Source organism: Notothenia coriiceps, unplaced genomic scaffold, assembly GCF_000735185.1.
Source record: "Notothenia coriiceps isolate Sejong01 unplaced genomic scaffold, NC01 NC01_scaffold00006104, whole genome shotgun sequence".
Lineage (NCBI taxonomy): Eukaryota > Metazoa > Chordata > Actinopteri > Perciformes > Nototheniidae > Notothenia > Notothenia coriiceps.
Genome location: NW_011338805.1, coordinates 617,241 through 634,384, shown reverse-complemented (window position 1 = coordinate 634,384; position 17,144 = coordinate 617,241). Strand labels below are relative to the sequence as shown.

The window sequence follows — 17,144 nt, the reverse complement described above, 5'->3', positions numbered from 1 at the left end:
AGCTAAGTTATTTAGAAATGCCAAAAAACACCAACACCACAAAAGAGGTAGCATGATTAAATGTTAAGTAATATTTTAACTTAAAAACTATCTAACAAACCAGCAGTTAAAGTTCAGTGTTGGTTTTGGCAAAATGTTTTTGAATCGTATATGTATTCTTATTTAGCAAGAATGGAAAACAATTGGAAGAATAGACTGTATTTTTAAAGGAATGTATTGCAGTAATAGCCATGGGTCTGCCATATAAAATAAACTAAATAACAGCACACTTGAAATAAGTGTGAACAATACCAACAACACATACTTTATTTATTATGAAATAGCTTCTATGAAAAATATGTATATTTACATATTGCCAATGTAGACTCAAAAATGTATCTGATCTTTCTCCAGGGCTTTATCATCTGTACTGTAAATATGTATGGAGCAGTCTGATGGGAAATGCATTGCCATGGCAACAGTCTCCCTTCAGTGTTGGCAGTCAGTAAGCGTAGAGTGCGTGCATGTGTGAGAGTGTGAGTACTTAAGAGAAAGTTGAGGCATACAAATTCATATGATAATGTATAAAAAAGAGGGAAATATTTAGTTTGGTGCATGTAGAAAGCTAGTGACAACAATGTATTACTCTGACAGATCAATTATTATCAGACAATAATGATGTAAACACAAATAATTGCTTCATAATGTGGTAAATGTAACGTGCATTTAACGATGAGACGGAATAAAGGTGAGAGAGGAGAAAAGATTTATAGAATAAAAGGCAAGAAAAAGAGAATTAATTGTCACCGCAGATGGATTAGAGAAGGTTCACCCTGTCCTGAAGTGAAATTGAGAAAAGCTCTGGATCTCTGCCAGCTCTGGAGAGTTGCTGCTTTTGTGAGTAAAACTTCCACCTTTGGAAATAAAAAATAAAAAGCCCTTCTGTTGTTCAGTTTATTTTGAGTACTGTTGTTCTTTAAAAAGAAAAATGCCACAGTGTCTTTTCTCATTCCACCGCTAGGGGACAGCAACCTACTTAGAGTGGAAGAAGATCTATTTAAAGTACCAAAAGTGCTCATTATGAAAGAAATAGGATTTTGCAGAGAGAAACTGATGAGTTTAAATAACAATATTTATATAAAACAGAAAAAGCAGTAAAATCCTACATACGGAAGATGTTAAAAAAAAAAAACCCTGCTGAATTATCATTAAAATAACCATATAAAATAATAGGAAAACAAAATAAATCCTCATAAAAAGGTATGTGCCTTCTTTTCCAGTGCTGTTACACAATGGTGCAATGATTTGGAGTCATTGGGTGAGGGTCACATAATAGGGAACCTAAAAGGAAGAATAACACTTATCAATAGGAATGCATAACAAATGATATCACTATCAGTCATTATTCTCCAGACTTGCACTAATATTTTATGACCAGTAGATGTCACCCATGCGTAATTTGAGAAAGCAAACAAACTAAATGTCTCTGTTCGTGTGCGAGCTCTTTACAATTGACTGATCATGTTTAGAGCACATTATTTCAAGGTTACATTTGAAACCAAAACCATGCAGTGGGGATACTAATTTCATGATTCAGACTGAATGTTAACCTCAACTCTTCTCAACAATTGTCTTTTGAATTAAAACGAAATAAGCCAAAAAAAAACACCTCTTAGGTTGTTGTCAGTTATGGTTGGACAAAACATTTGAATTATTTTGGTCCCTTAGTAGGCTACTATAGATTCAGACTTAGTTTTGGAAGGAATTGCATAATGGTATTTGACATTCAACTTGAAAACCTCTAAATTATATAGAAATAATCAAAATCATATGATTATTTTATTTGGAGACAAACCCTCATTATTTAAGTTGATGTGTCCAATTTTAGCAATGACATATTGTTATATGCTTATTTTTTGTAAGTGGTGTCTTATATTGTTTTTTACTTATTACAAAATAAACATGTAAAAGACAAAAGATGAGCCTTTACGTAATCAGAATTTGTGAAATATTCTGAATGTAATGAGAATTATTGTCCCTCAGATTGATAACACAGGGGCACCATGTTGGGGTGTGACCCTGTCCACAGCACTTCATCTGGACAACCATGACCAGAAATACGTTGATCTAATAATATCATTCAAACGTTTTTTTTGTTCCACTGAAAATGTGTCAGGAGCCAATAAACTGTACTGCACCACCATGGCATTGGTTCTTTTCATTCTTATTTTCTCCCTCTCTCTTGTCCTGCCCCATCTTCTGGCCCCTCTGCGCAATCTGTGCCTTTGGCACCAGCCCGCCCACCGGCACCTGTGCCAAGCCTGGCACCCCAAACCAAGACGCTGTGATTGGCTCACTTCAATTGACTCGTTTAGGCAATTGCACCCTGACTCTGATCTTTATGGCGGGTCCCATATCTATCCTTTGTGTGAAGGCAGTTTTTATGTGTTGTAAATGTCCTGTTGTTTGTTTCCTCATAACATTTCTATAGGGATCCAATTATTCCTATTGGCCTATTTGGGGTAATTCTTCTAATTGTATCATTAAAATATTCAATAATAATTTTCCCCTTAGGGCTCATGCGGATTATTTGTAGGTTTTCCCGTTCCAACCGAAATCATTATCCTATAAGTAATCCTTGAACAACCCAATATTACTAGAATGATATCATCCTAAAATATGACCAGGATTGCTGTAATTATTTCTCTAAGGGGATTGTTTTCATAAACCTTCTATGAGATTAACCCCGTTTTTCCCAAAGATGGAGGCTAACAGAAGCTGTTTGAATCCAGTGCGTTTTTTGTGTGCCATTCACTCCTTATTCCATTTTCTCTTTCAGCTCAGTGACAGATGGCGAGTCCCTCTCCCCCAGGGGAAGCCAGTCTCTGTGAATGCGGCCGCATGTCAATCACCGACTCTCATGTGATGGCTCTTGCCAATGACGTGCCAGCCATATGGGCCTGGCATCAGAGCTGGTATGTAACCCACCCAGTCCTGCCTCTGAGGTGCCACACGGATCCCTCCACGCGTTAGGGCTGGGGATAGCAGCAGCAGCAGCAGACAGAGAGGAGAGAGGTGTGAGAGCAGAACACAGCGTCTCTTCTGCACAAGCATCCGTGCAGGGCGTGTGGATGTGATGCCCACCCGGAGAGACATGGTGTAAACAAACCCGCTTTGCCCCGTCACTGAGCTCCACCACGGAGGTAGGTTACACGTTTTCTATCAATATAAGGCTATCATAAACGGATCAATGTTTGTTTTGTCTTTGTGGCTGTGAGAGGGAATTAAAGTGGCACAGTAGGCTATTAATCAAAATAGAGGACTATTTTTCAAATCTTTCGCATATTTTTCTCGCATGCAATTTGATCTCGTAGCTTTTAATCTTTACTCCAGGTTGTTTTTGGATGATTTTATCGAATATATTGATCTCTATGTGTTTAATTTGATAGATCTGATTAAATAAATCTTTAAATATACAAAGATCCATATACGAGCTATGGTTCTCTGGCACACTGTATCCATAATGTGTGTCGTAATACGTTAGAAGATGGGCACTGGAGACTGCATTTTATTTACATTATCGGTAAATTGTGTTGGGGTGTGGGGGTGTATTTGTGTGTGTGTGTGTGTGTGTGTGTGTGTGTGTGTGTGTGTGTGTGTGTGTGTGTGTGTGTGTGTGTGTGTGTGTGTGTGTGTGTGTGTGTGTGTGTCTGCACGACGCGCATCAGAGCACTGTGGGGGTAGAATTCTCTATAGAGATACACAGGCTAATTGACAAGGTATTGGTTGGCATTAATTACATTGTGCTTACAAGATTAGAAAAAAAACGTCCTTGGACTCCACAAGCAGCTGAGCTCTGATTACTGGAAAAATCCTTTAAGATTTTGAAATGTCACAGCTTTTATCAATGGCACTTTAATAAATGACGTGTCTGAATTATTAGTCAACATTATACAGTGAACCTAGAGGGGGGAAAACAATCCATAGATATAGTTTTTGAACGAATTATGATTATAAAATATCCCAATAAAACCTCCCCTTGTGACCTTTTAAAAACATGGGACTTGCTTTTAAATAAAGGAAAAGAAGAGGCTCAGAGAAATAAAAAAAATAGTCCAGATCAAAAACAAAGCACACTGAGGGAATAAAGAATACAATCAATTAAAACGTTTTTTTCTGTGGCATGCGTTTTCCTGTGGGTCCAAAAAAGCCTTTATGAACCTGCAAAAACTATAACCATAGATTGAAGGTATTTCAACAGCATACTCGTTCTTCCTGAAATATCTGCGATTATATTGCATACTTTCGTTTTTATTCCAGAAATATTCTCAAAGGGGGCTCTTATAAATTAAATTCCAAAGCGGATTGAATACAAACCTGTTAATTCAAAGTAAAAAAAAAAAAGGTTTGGGACCCTCTGGTCCAGTGTGGCCTGCATGGCTGTGCTGGAATTCCTCCAGGTTCGTAATTTATAGGAGTGAGGAGGGACCCACACCCTTAATGCGTCCCAGGGGGGCCTGCTGCGGGCCTGCACCGCTCCCTGAGCCGGACTGCTGGAGGGCACAGACCGAGGCACAGGTGGAGGCAGAGGGGTGGTCCAGACTGTTTCTTTTATTATATTAAAACAAACGGATTGTATTTTTTAAAAGTGAGAAAGAAAAAACCTACCTTCTCTGGAATCGGTCCTATAAAAAACGTGAAAATGAAAAAACTTGGGACAAAATTGACATAATATCTACATCTTAAAAAAGGTGTATTATGACCCTTTCTCCCAGGTCAGCCTTATATTAATTTACTAGATTAGTGTCCAGATAAAACAGAAAACTATATAGGCCTACCACAGTTTTTGTATTTACGGAAAAGCTATTGCAGCTCAACAATTTTCCTTGGGTGAGGGACATGCACAGTCCTTTAACAGCCCAACAAAACAGCAGCAGGGTGCAAACAGCCAGGTAAAGTTTATTCTGTGTCTCTTGCAGGTTGCTTGCCACGATGTTGAGCCGTCTGTTCAGTGAGGTCCTGCCGGACGTCCAAAGGCTCGCCGCGGACTGGGCGGAGGGCACTGAACACGAGGACAGCAAGGACAAGGTCGGAAAGAACGAGGCCTGTGACCTCGATGATGACGACCTGGACGACCCGCTGGAGGGGAGCAGCCGAGCCGAGTCTGAGATGGCCGGCGACGACGATGATGATGAGGATGAGGATGAAGAGGCCGAGGAAGAGGGCGACGATGAGAACAGTGAAGGCAAACCCAAGAAGCGCGGCCCAAAGAAACGTAAGATGACGCCGGCGCGCGCGGAGCGCTCCAAAGTGCGCCGAATGAAGGCAAATACGCGGGAGCGTACGCGCATGCACGATTTGAATTCTGCGCTGGACAGTCTGCGCAAAGTGGTGCCATGCTACTCCAAAACACAAAAACTGTCCAAGATAGAGACTCTGAGGCTGGCCAAGAATTATATTTTAGCCCTGGGGGAGATTTTACGCAACGGGAAACGGCCAGATGTGGTGGCCTACGTGCAGATGTTGTGCAAAGGCCTGTCCCAGCCCACTACCAACCTGGTGGCAGGCTGTCTGCAGCTCAACACCAGAAACTTCCTGACTGAGCCGTGTGCAGAGGGAGCCCGCTTCCACGTGCCCAGCTCTCCTTTCTCCGTGAATCCCTACTCCTACCGGTGTTCCCGCATCTCCAGCCCGCATTACCAGGCCGGGGGTGCAGCGCTTAACGTGCGGGGCCATTCCTACGGCTCCGGGTACGAGGCCGTGTACCCCCCAGGTGGGACGTCCCCTGAGTACAACAGCCCGGACTATGAGGCCCCGCACAGCCCGCCCGTCTGCATAAACGGTGGCCTGAGACAGCAGGAGGCTCCAGAGGCAGACAGGAACTATCATTACTCTATGCATTACTCCGGAATGACCACGTCTCGGCCCAGCCACAGCATACCATATGGGCCCTCGGGAGCGCGCAGTGGCGGTGCGCACTCAGAAAACATTCCACCTTTTCACGACGTGCACCCGCATCATGACAGGGCGCCCCCGTATGAGGATCTCAATGCTTTTTTCCATAACTGAGTCCTCCTCACAATCAGACATTGAAATGACAATCCTGACGTGTAATATTGTTTGGGAAGCAGGAGAAGAGAGATTGAAGTGGCAAAAAAGATTCCTCCGATTACCTTCTGTATTCTACTGATGTCATCCCTACTGTTGTACATCCCATCAGTGTGTCCAGTAATATCCTGTATGCAGAATGAGTGCAATTGACATAAAAGATGTATAGGCCTAAACATGTTATGACACAAAAAACAGAAATAAAAAAAAAATGTTTTATAACTGTCTGACATGATCGAACAACTCTTATTCTGTACATCGAGGGAAATCACCCATAAACTGTGTGGATAATATATTAAATAATATTAATTTCAAACTTCAACTACATAGAAATGTGTCTGAAATAATTTCGTTGAATTTGACCAAGATTAAGCCAGTAAGGTCATTGAATACAAAATGGATTCTGATTCTAATTGGCATGTCAAAATATATTTTGAGGAAGTTATCTTTTTTCGTTTTTTCGTTTTTTAGTCTTTTTTAAAATCAGATGCCTTTAAATTGCATTTCAAAAGGTTTAACTGTTGAGATTGTTCAGGCTCTTCTTAATAAATAATATATTTTGAATTCAATCAAATAATATCACTTTTGTGCATAAAGGTGAAATTCAGATATTTTTCAAAATTTGAAATTAACAAAATGAGAATTCATAAGTTTATTTGAAAACAAAATACTTTATATTACATTTTATATTTTTTCTGATTGATGTGGGTATAATTAAGTGGCCTGTAGCTTCTAAAATATCTGAGAAGGAAAAAATAACACCGATAGCAAAAAATCTAAAATGTTGTATAGTCTTAAGAGTAACAACTAACTGCTGTTGCATTTGACAAAACGCCTTTACTATCACAGTGAACATGTATATTAGGCAGTTCAAATACAAAAATCAAAGAAATGTCTTAAGGAAATTGCTAAATTAGGAGAAGGCACACTGAGTTTGAATTTTGGAAAACCTGAGACTTCTGATTCACACAGTATTTGTTATATTACATTGTGTTTTATTCTCACACCTCAGCATGGACATTTTTAGGTTTTAACTTTTAGTGGCCTCAATTAGATTTCATTCTAAAGGAATTTATACAAAGAAATGTGCAAAAGCTTTGTTTCCTCAAGATCACCTTGGGGTGAAACTCTTGAAATGGTGAGATTGAGATTATGTGCATATCGATAAGACCAAAAATATCTGCTTAACTGTTAAACAGGGTGTATTGGAGTAAATATATCTGCATTACAACAACATATAAACTATTTTAGTTTAAAGTTATTAGAAATTCCAGACCCAGTAAAAGAGTGTGACACACAGCAGATTGGATATTTTATGTTTTTATTTTCTTTCAACAGAAACATTTCTAGGCATTACACTCAACAAAATAACTCATGTAGCATGATGTGAAAAGCACACCAGATGATTTTAAACTACATTAAGTATTTTGAATGACGTTAAACCCTGCAAGGTTTTGTTGGTTATTTATTTGTAAGCCTTCAGTACATTCAAAAATGTAATGTTACAAATTAGAGAGTGAGCAAAAGGCCTCGGCATACACTGACTACTGCACACACACACACACACACACACACACACACACACACACACACACACACACACACACACACACACACACACACACACACACACACACACACACACACACACACACACACACACACACACACACACACACACACACACACACACACACACACACACACACACAAAGAGTGTTTTAAGATGAAGGTGCTCAGCTCAATGAATGTGGATGAGGGCCTTGTCACATCAGCATTAATTTAAACCAAACACCTGTCAGACTTCCCAGGTGATTTTAAAATATACAATCATCTTGATAACAAGTCACATATTGCCAAAGTAATTTATCAAAAATATTGTCTTTAACCATGAATGACTAAATGAGACTGCTTTTTCAACGTTTTATTTGTTCTCCTGAAAAACAAATATGTATTTATATAAGGCCTAGTTGCAAAGGCTGATATTTGTAATGGCAGTTCTGAAAATAAGATATATGCTGTTCTCAATTACAATAGATTCCTGGTATTTTTTAACAATGTTCAATTTAATGTATTTGGGCTAGGTCACATCATTGGAGGTTTCTTACATGAATAGATGGAGCCGCCTTTGGAATGCTGCCCCGGGTCCCATATGTTGTTGCGGACGTCCAGGGGAAATCAGCACCGGGCACCGCAGGGTGGAAACCGTCCCATCCAGCACTGACCTCGGCAAAAAAGGAACAGAAGAGATGTAAGCACTTTCTACATTGCAAGCCGCTACAGTGAATACATAACATTGATGACATTTTTTTGGAAAAACATTCCTAATTTGATTTCATTGTTGCCTAAAAGACCCAGCTGAGTTGGGCAGGTGCAAAATCAGGTGACTCAATGACCCGTTGGTTTGAAATGAAGAAGCCCAGGGATGGTGACACACTAAAACAAACACACTCACACAAACCTTGAAAAACAGATTTAATACGCAGTCCAAATGGTTGCTACACAACCAATACAAGTTAACTGTACAAATAAACACATTTGAAGCCTGATCAAATACAAGCAAACAAAACGTTAACATTATTATTTGAATTTGTTTTAAAAGATTATATATCTTTTCATGTTACATTTATATTCCGTCTGTTTTTTTTTAATAATTAGCAAAGTCTATAGGGGGGTTAACACAATAAGAAAATTAAATGAGGGGGTTTCCCCTTCAATAAAATGGTATCTGGAATATACTGTTGTACAATTTAACCAATATTAATAATTTAGAGTCAATTAAGGATTTATATATAGACATTTTATATTAACCTTTCATTTATTTCTTTAAAGTTCAGTGACATTTAGCATTTTGATTATCAAGGCAACATGTATTATGCAGTGTGATGCAAATTTGGTTTAGTAAAAGTAACCTCGGGAAGATTGCTGATGCTTTTTCTCAAAGGAAGAGGATGTTTTATGACATCAACCCTCGAACAAAAACATTTTGAGAAAACAAAAAATCCGCAGACACTTGTATGATTGGTATGTTGAATATTAAAACATGTTTGTGTGTTTGGGTATAGAATTAGGTCACCAAATAATATTTTAATTTATTTCTAAAACGAGCCTGTTTTCTCAGCAGCCTTCCTGTTTCACTACAAGTCCACTTTAGTTTCCAGTCCCGTGTGAAGGGTAAAGGCCTCGACGGACGAGGTGAGGGACACCTTTCCGATTTTACTTTCTGCCCTAACCTCTCAGTTAGTAGTTAGGGGCGGCGGCTGGCGGAGGATTTGATGGCGTTGTTCGGTGCCAAGGCGCTAAATGTCTAAGCACCAGTAAAGCCAGAGACCAGTAAACCCACCATCACCAACCCCGGTGCCAGCTGCGCCACGTGGCAGCCAGGCGGCCCTTGCCAAAGTGGCCCTTGTGGGAGGGACCCAGTATTTCTTTCCTAATTCACTCAGCATCTGTTCATTATTCTCCTCCGCTGAGTGTCCACGCGCGGCCCCGGACTAAAAGAGACCTTTTCCCTTCCGGTCACGCACTTTCACACGAGACTGCATAGAGCGATGATGAAACAGATCGGATGTTTTACTGTGTTTAAATCGTGCACGTCAATACTGCAGAAGACTTCTAAACTACGCGTGACTTTTAACCGGTTAAACTCATGGGTCGAGCCTTATTTAAAAATCTATATATGGTACATTTTATTAAAAAAAACATCTAGGCCTATAATCAGTTTCACGTTTGTTACTTGTGTCCTTATTAATGCATGAAATAGACGACTTTAATATATAAAATGAATTAACCCGTGTTAACCCCAGCAGACCTGTTTGGAACTCGGGTTTAACGAATTATCATATTATTTCCTTATTATGATATGTGATATTTTTCGGAGTTTAATGCACACCTGCCACGTGGGCGGACATCACCCTAATGTGACGGTTAATCTAAATATCTCGGACAAATTTGGCTTAACTGACGAAACTAAAGTCCATAAAATCAATTAATTGGTATCCTATTCAAGCGTAATTGTTGGAATGAATGTTTATAAAATACCATGCAATTACTGTAATTATATAATCCCACACAGATCTCCAGTTAACTGCTTTTAATATGATCAACTGATCCGCTAAAATCGCAGCAGGAAACCCAGCACAAAGTATAGGCCCAGGCCCCACCGCACATAAATCTCCATCTGGAGAGTTTTACTCAATTTATAAGATTAGGTCAACATTTATCGGATTAATTATTTTGGGTTTAATCTAGAAAAAATATTTCATGGGACTAATCAGTGATACAATCATTACATAGAGCGTTCTGTTGTGTGGTTAGAGGACAGTGACATGAGGTGGGAACAAGAAATAAACCAAGCTAAAACAACAACAATTTGAATATTAAAATATAAGTGACAAATTCCCAGCAGTGTGTGTGTAACAGGAGAAAGCGTTATATGTCACACACTCCCCTTTTCCTCCCCATAACACCAGTTGAAAAGAGGGCACCAAAAACAAAAAACACCACTTAGAAGAGCTTGTCTGGGTGCAGATGAGGCTAAATTTGGGAGTCACCTCAACCATGGGAATTGGGTGCACTCATGCTCACCCACCCTGCCCTGCACTCTCCCACCATCATCACCCCCCTGCCAGCCTGAGCGCCACGCCCCAGCTCTGTGAAGAGAAATGAGGCGAAATTCCCCTGCATCTGTGAAACAATGGTTGTGTGTGTGATGGTAAACTCCCTGAACTGTCTTTGCGTGTTAAAGGAGGAGAAAAACATACAGAAGGTGGGAAAATATCCGACCTCTCCGTGTTGTTTTTGGACACACACTCTCAAACACAATAAAACTGCACTTGCTCACAAGTAAAAGCACACATGAGTTAGGATTTGCTGTGTTTGAAGTGTGTGTTTGCCCCAAGTGTGTGTGCAGTGTACAGACTGTGTTGTGCATGGTATGGGTATAGAGGTTGTTGTCACTCTGCACAGATGGTGAGTGTTTTTTATTTATTTTTTGGTGGGGGGGAGGGGGGGGAGTGTGAGGAAATGAAGAGGGGTGAGGCAGAGGAAAAGGGAGAGGAGAGGAGGAGGGTTTGCGTCTCTGATGCTGCCATGCCACGGTCACGCGGGCAGCAGTAATTGGCCTCCATATTGAGGGGTTTTGCGGTGCTGCGGGGTGGGCAAACTCCCAGCTGGACCTGTCAGATGGTATTCAATCCAGCTCATTGCCCTCGCTCCTCTGTTCCTTCCTCCTCTCCTTCCCTCTGTCTCCTTTCCTTCATGGCATGTTGGCTTCCTTTTTTTCCCCCTTGCCCCCTTTCCTGTCTCCGCTTCATCCCACACAAAAACTTCTCTTCTCACACCCATCACTTATTTCTTTCCTCACACACAGCACTTTTACAGCCCCGGCATATCACTTTTTTTCCTCACCTTTTCTACTTTCTTCTCTCCAGTTTTTCTCGCTCATGGCACATGGTCACTTGTATCCAACACTTTCAACTTCTTAAAGTACATCACACCCTCGCCTGCTTGGCTCCTTCTTCGCTGGTCACAAACACAAAGAAACACAGACACACAGACACACAATTTCTTCACATAACACACTCCATGCAATGTTATTCTCCCAAATTGCAGAATAGTGCTCACCCCTGCAATTGTGTCTCACTGAGTGTCTGCCATTTTGAGTATGTTTTGACTGAAACCACACGGCAGTCCAAGAGTTTTATTTATTATGATTTTTTAAATATGTATAGCATCATTCAGTGAGACATTTGGCCAGATGCTGTGGAAGGTCATGATAGAGGTCAGTAATAACAGCTGGATGGCGGTCAAATGTATTTAATTTAGATTTTCTTAACATGTTAAACAGGGACTTATGTTATAGTAACTGAAAGGACATAAGGTACAAAAACAATTGGGGTTGCAAAAATAAATTGGATATATGACATTATAGCTCAGAGATGCTTCCATCATGCTTTTTCTGATGAAACTGTCGACATAAGTGGAGGTTTATTTTGTGTAGTAGATTTCCAGGCTCAGTGCCAATTGTTTTTTAGGACATATGGATGGTATGGACGGGGTTAATTCTCAAAAGTGAAACACAGAGGTTATAGCTGTGAGATTAGAGAGGCGATCTGCTGTTTTTGGGTTTAAATCTCCGCCCACCAAAGCAAATCTGGGAAAGTGAAGGAGTAAGATCCTAATAAGTTAAGATAAATTCCTCTGAATCCATAAAATATATATATCCGCAACCTTCTATATGTTTACCGTAGCTGCTCATGCGTCTACAAAACAGGATGATGTCCAATAGGCTAGTGTAAATGATAAGATTATTTATAGCAGAAATGCTTGGTAACATTAGCGTGGAGCCATTCAAAGCATTTGGTTAAACATTGTACTGCTATTTTGTTATTATGCTCCAACCCCTGATGAAGTTTAGGGAATTTTATGGAGGGGGAAAGTACAAAAAAAATGAAGACAGTTTAAAAGCTGTCCCTCTAAATTGTGTTTATTTTAAATAATATCTTAGTCACTTCAACTTTAATATTATCTCTCAAATCACACTTCAGCTCTTGAGCAGCAAATGGAATACATTGTGATATAAAACTAACTGCCAGAAATGTATTTCAACTTTCTGCCCTGAATGAAGTTAAAGTAAAACAGTCCTTTGTATGAAAACATTTAAATGCAACTAAAAGGTTTCTAATGTAAATACAGTAAGACTGCCAGGTGTGAAGATTTCATTTAAAGTTCAGTGAAATAAGACTCATGCTAGTGTCCATATGTTTCCATAATGTCCCACTTATACACAACAGACAGCCCCCATATGTACACACAGCACAGGAAATACAACATATAACAGTAAATAGAATGAATAGTGAGAAAAAGGAGAATGTCAGTAATAGCTTGCAACTCTGTTATTTGCCACTAAATCGCATATCTGAATAAACATTTAAATCTGTAAAATTAAGACGAATTAAAATAAATTAACTGTTTTTCTGCAGCTATGTGTTTTGTCCTTCCTGCAGAGTTCATGCGATCATCATCTCTTTCTGCTGGTGTCTGCCACTTTGAGGAATCAGCAGTGTGGGGTTGTAATGGACTAATGAACAGCTGTCACTGAATTTAAACAGTCTCTCACACATACACAGACTACCACAGTGTCCCTCACACATACAGATGCTCACAACACACACACACACACACACACACACACACACACACACACACACACACACACACACACACACACACACACACACACACACACACACACACACACACACACACACACACACACACACACACACCTCTTTAGTCGCTGGCCTTGCCTTAGCAGCCACCCACAGGTTTCGACTTTGTGTGGCTCTGACCTCTAAGTGTGCATTTGACCATGTGTGTATTTTGTGCATATGTAACACCTATTTAGTCGGAAAGGTGGCAGAGAAAAGCAATAATTTAAAAAAGTGTGTTTGTGTGGGTTTAGATAATTTACAGTACATAAAATCATGTAGACAGATCTGTTTTCTGCGCTAACATGTTTAAAAAAATTATACAGTAAATATATTGGCCATCAATTTTTCCCTTCCCATTCATTTTTAGTTTTGGTGCGAACAAACATGTTACAAATTAAGCAGTTTAGCAGATTTCTAAGAGCAGTGAACTGTATGGTCTGAGAGGACTACATAGCGTCATTAAAGAGGTTTGTAAAAGAGAAACAACCCTAAAGAAGACATCTTGAAATTTCAACTGGAAATATTTTATTCTGCACTGGCATCCAACCATTATATGTTATTGCATCAAGGGATGAATCACATTGGATTTTGCCAATAACCAATATGGCAATATATTCTAATCTCATTTTTGGCCAATTGCCGAAACAGATACATGCACATCTCTTTTTCCACTTAATAGCAGAGAACATTAAATATCCACAGTAGTGGAATTAACATATTTGTATGCCTACTGTTATCGTGATGGCCCACACTGGCAGATGCTGACATAAAATACAGTGCTTTTCAAAATCTTGACATACGGGGAAAAATACGATTTAATAAATGTAAATGTATTGAGGAGCTGGTGGTGTCTTTTCTAAACTTCTCTAATACCTTTAGACAGATATGTGAACAGTAATGTAGAATATTTTAAATTATTATAATTATAATTCAATGTGGTGTTACTGTAGGTACTACACACTGTAACCATGTTGCTTTGGTTACATAATCCTGTGTATATAGGATATTCTGAGGTGATGATTCAAGTAATACTGTGCTATGTAAAGCAGCGACTGACTAACAACCGGCAATCATGTTCTGGTAATTAATTGGTATTGTTATTAACATAACTCTCTCATGCTGATTATCAGAAGTCAAAGAAACCTATATGTCACTGCCTTTCCCCTGGGTTAGTGCCCACTTTCTCCCCTCTTCTCCACATTATGCTCTATTTTTGTCTCGCTTTGATCCATCTCCCTCGACCCCTCTTTGAATGCTAGGAAGAAGTAAACATAATGGAGTGTGTGTCCCGATGGCAGCCCTGAGACGAGATATTGACATATGAGGCCACGCCTGCTTTCTCAGACTAAAAGAGATTATAAGAAGAGGAATGTGAAGAGGAGCTCTCACTTCCCACCGCCACATGGAGGGAATGGGGGAGGAGGGGGTGCTTCCATTGCATTTAAGAGAGTCTTGAGGGTCACATAGAGATAGAACACATGCTCATGCATATGCACACATAAATGCAACGATGTATATGTGAACATAAATACTAGCACAGGACTGGAACCGCTTGACTTACGAGTGATGTATCATTTTCCCTTGATCCAATAAAATATGTGTTGATCTATGTTGTGTTATAAAATGGTGAGTGAATATGTTATAAGTATATGTTAGGAGCTACCCTTAACTCAAATATCTTCTCTAAAAAACCACATTGTCCCATTGAGGACATACATCTTTTCAAATGGACACAAATATATACTTCCTATTTTTCTCAGAACTTGCTTTGAACATCTGGGCAACGTAGTTTTTTGGAAACATTCCAAAAAACAGAGTTTATTGTGTATTTCAGCTGACTATTTTCAGATGTGGATTTATGCAGTTTTTAACTATTTCCGCGATTGTTTCCTAACCCTTTACTTTAATTAAACCATTACTATAATCTGACAGATACAGGATCTTTGAAAAATCAAAGGGTGAATCAAAGGTGAAGATTACATTTTATTCACTTTTTAAACTCAAAGAAAAACAGCGAAAGAGCTTACGTTTTGAGACATAAACAAGAACACCCAAACACAACAACTTCATGGTAGCATCCTATCTACAAAGGAGCCACACCCCAAACAACCTTTTACACTTAAAAGGGACACACATTGAAGGAGAATATAAACTTGCAATTGAGACAAAAAACTAATGTTTACAATGTGGACTGAGCAACAAATGAAGCTAGAATTCTCTTGTAGGCTTCTATACAATTTGACTTCTTTATGCAACCAGTGGTGTCCCCTCCCTGATGGTGAAGAAAGAATGCTTATTTAAGGCACTTCCACATTGTCTTCCCTTTTCAGATCCGGAGGCTGCCATTTCAATTTTACAAAGTACTTAATTAACTCAACCACAATTCCTCTCAATATTGCGTCTGGCCCCAACCTAATGTTAACCACAGCATTGTCACATCAACAGATGGATTTCTAATTGATCGGTAACAGTTTAGGAATGCATCGTCAAATTTCCTGCCGATAGTAGTTGGATCAGAAAACATTCACATTTATAATTCTGAAAGGAAAGCTAAACGACAAAGGAAAAATAATCTCTATTGGTGTTTAAATGGGAGGACTTGTTGTTATGGCATTAGGATGGTTATTGTAGAAATTACAACAGTGCCCATTTTCTTTTTAATGAGGATTCATGTCATCGAGTTGTGTCTCTAACTGATTTGTATATAATAATATTTGGACTTGAATTAAACCGTGTCAGGCATTGGATACATGGAAAGTGGTTTGTTGTTGTCTTTGCAAGGAATTGATTAACTATACAAGGAAGACAGAACATAATCACTGGTCCTATCCTTAACTTATCCTGTGATGAAGATAGACAAGCACAGCGACAGTCCGGCAGCAATATTTCAACAGTGACACGGTTTGAAAAAATGAAAACTAGTCAGCGAATGGGCAGCCATCGCAGTAAAACATCAGAGCGCATGAGGAATTGCATCAGCAACCACCAGGATGAATAAATCAACACTTTCCTCTAAATTAATCTCTCTCAAGTTGAAATTGTATTACAGATGAGCTTGGACATCTCCATGGTAACAGAAATTCCGCCGCCATTCCCAAAGGGATTTACAACCACCATGTACACACTGACAGTATGACACACACCTGCGCAGACTACACAACTACAGAGACACATATAGTCCCATCTTCTGCCCAACAAAACTGGACATTAAAGTCGTTTTTCAGGCTGGAAAATGAAAATATCTGACTCTCTTCTCTACTGTTTGATATACAACTCAGTGACATAGACTGACAGTTCAAGTTTTTGTGTTTCTTAAGGTTGACACACACACTTTCAGACACACAAAGAAACAGTGCACTTTGAGTCTGCTGTTTTCTTGGTCTTTCCAATTGGCGGCGGCCATACGCAGCAGAGTTGGCACAGCCAGAGTGGAAGTGCCAGGGGGAATGGAGCGCCACATGGCACGTTCATGGCAGGGCCAGCTGGGGGGAGGAACGTGTCTGTGTGTGTGTGTGTGTGTGTGTGTGTGTGTGTGTGTGTGGTGTGTGTGTGTGTGTGTGTGTGGTGTGTGTGACTGTGTGTTGTGTGTGTGTGTGTGTGTGTGTGTGTGTGTGTGTGTATATTATATACATACATGTATGTGTGTGTGTTGGGTATAGGGGTGGTGGTGGAGGGGTGCTTTTGCATCTTAAATTCCACAACATCTGTTCAATAGGCAGCACCATACAGTATATACACACCACTGAAGCTGGTGTGTTTTGCAGGCAGCCACTGTAATTGGGGGTTTATGTGCATGTGTTTGAGCATGTGTGCCGTCTGTGCATGTAGGTGTTGTAGATAGAG

General features: G+C 39.7%; 1 protein-coding gene across 1 annotated transcript; it reads left to right on the top strand.

Annotated features, from left to right (window-relative positions):
- The first annotated feature begins 2,919 nt into the window (after positions 1-2,919).
- On the top strand, positions 2,920-6,409 carry LOC104943467 (neurogenic differentiation factor 2-like). Its single transcript, XM_010768896.1, has 2 exons — positions 2,920-3,182; positions 4,959-6,409. The coding sequence occupies exon 2, from the start codon at positions 4,972-4,974 to the stop codon at positions 6,046-6,048; it is 1,077 nt and encodes a 358-aa protein (XP_010767198.1). The 5' UTR covers positions 2,920-3,182; positions 4,959-4,971; the 3' UTR covers positions 6,049-6,409.
- The last annotated feature ends 10,735 nt before the right edge of the window (positions 6,410-17,144 follow it).

Coding starts and splice junctions, on each gene's coding strand:
- LOC104943467 (XM_010768896.1), top strand. CDS start 4,972: ATGTTGAGCCGTCTGTTCAGTGAGGTCCTGCCGGACGTCCAAAGGCTC.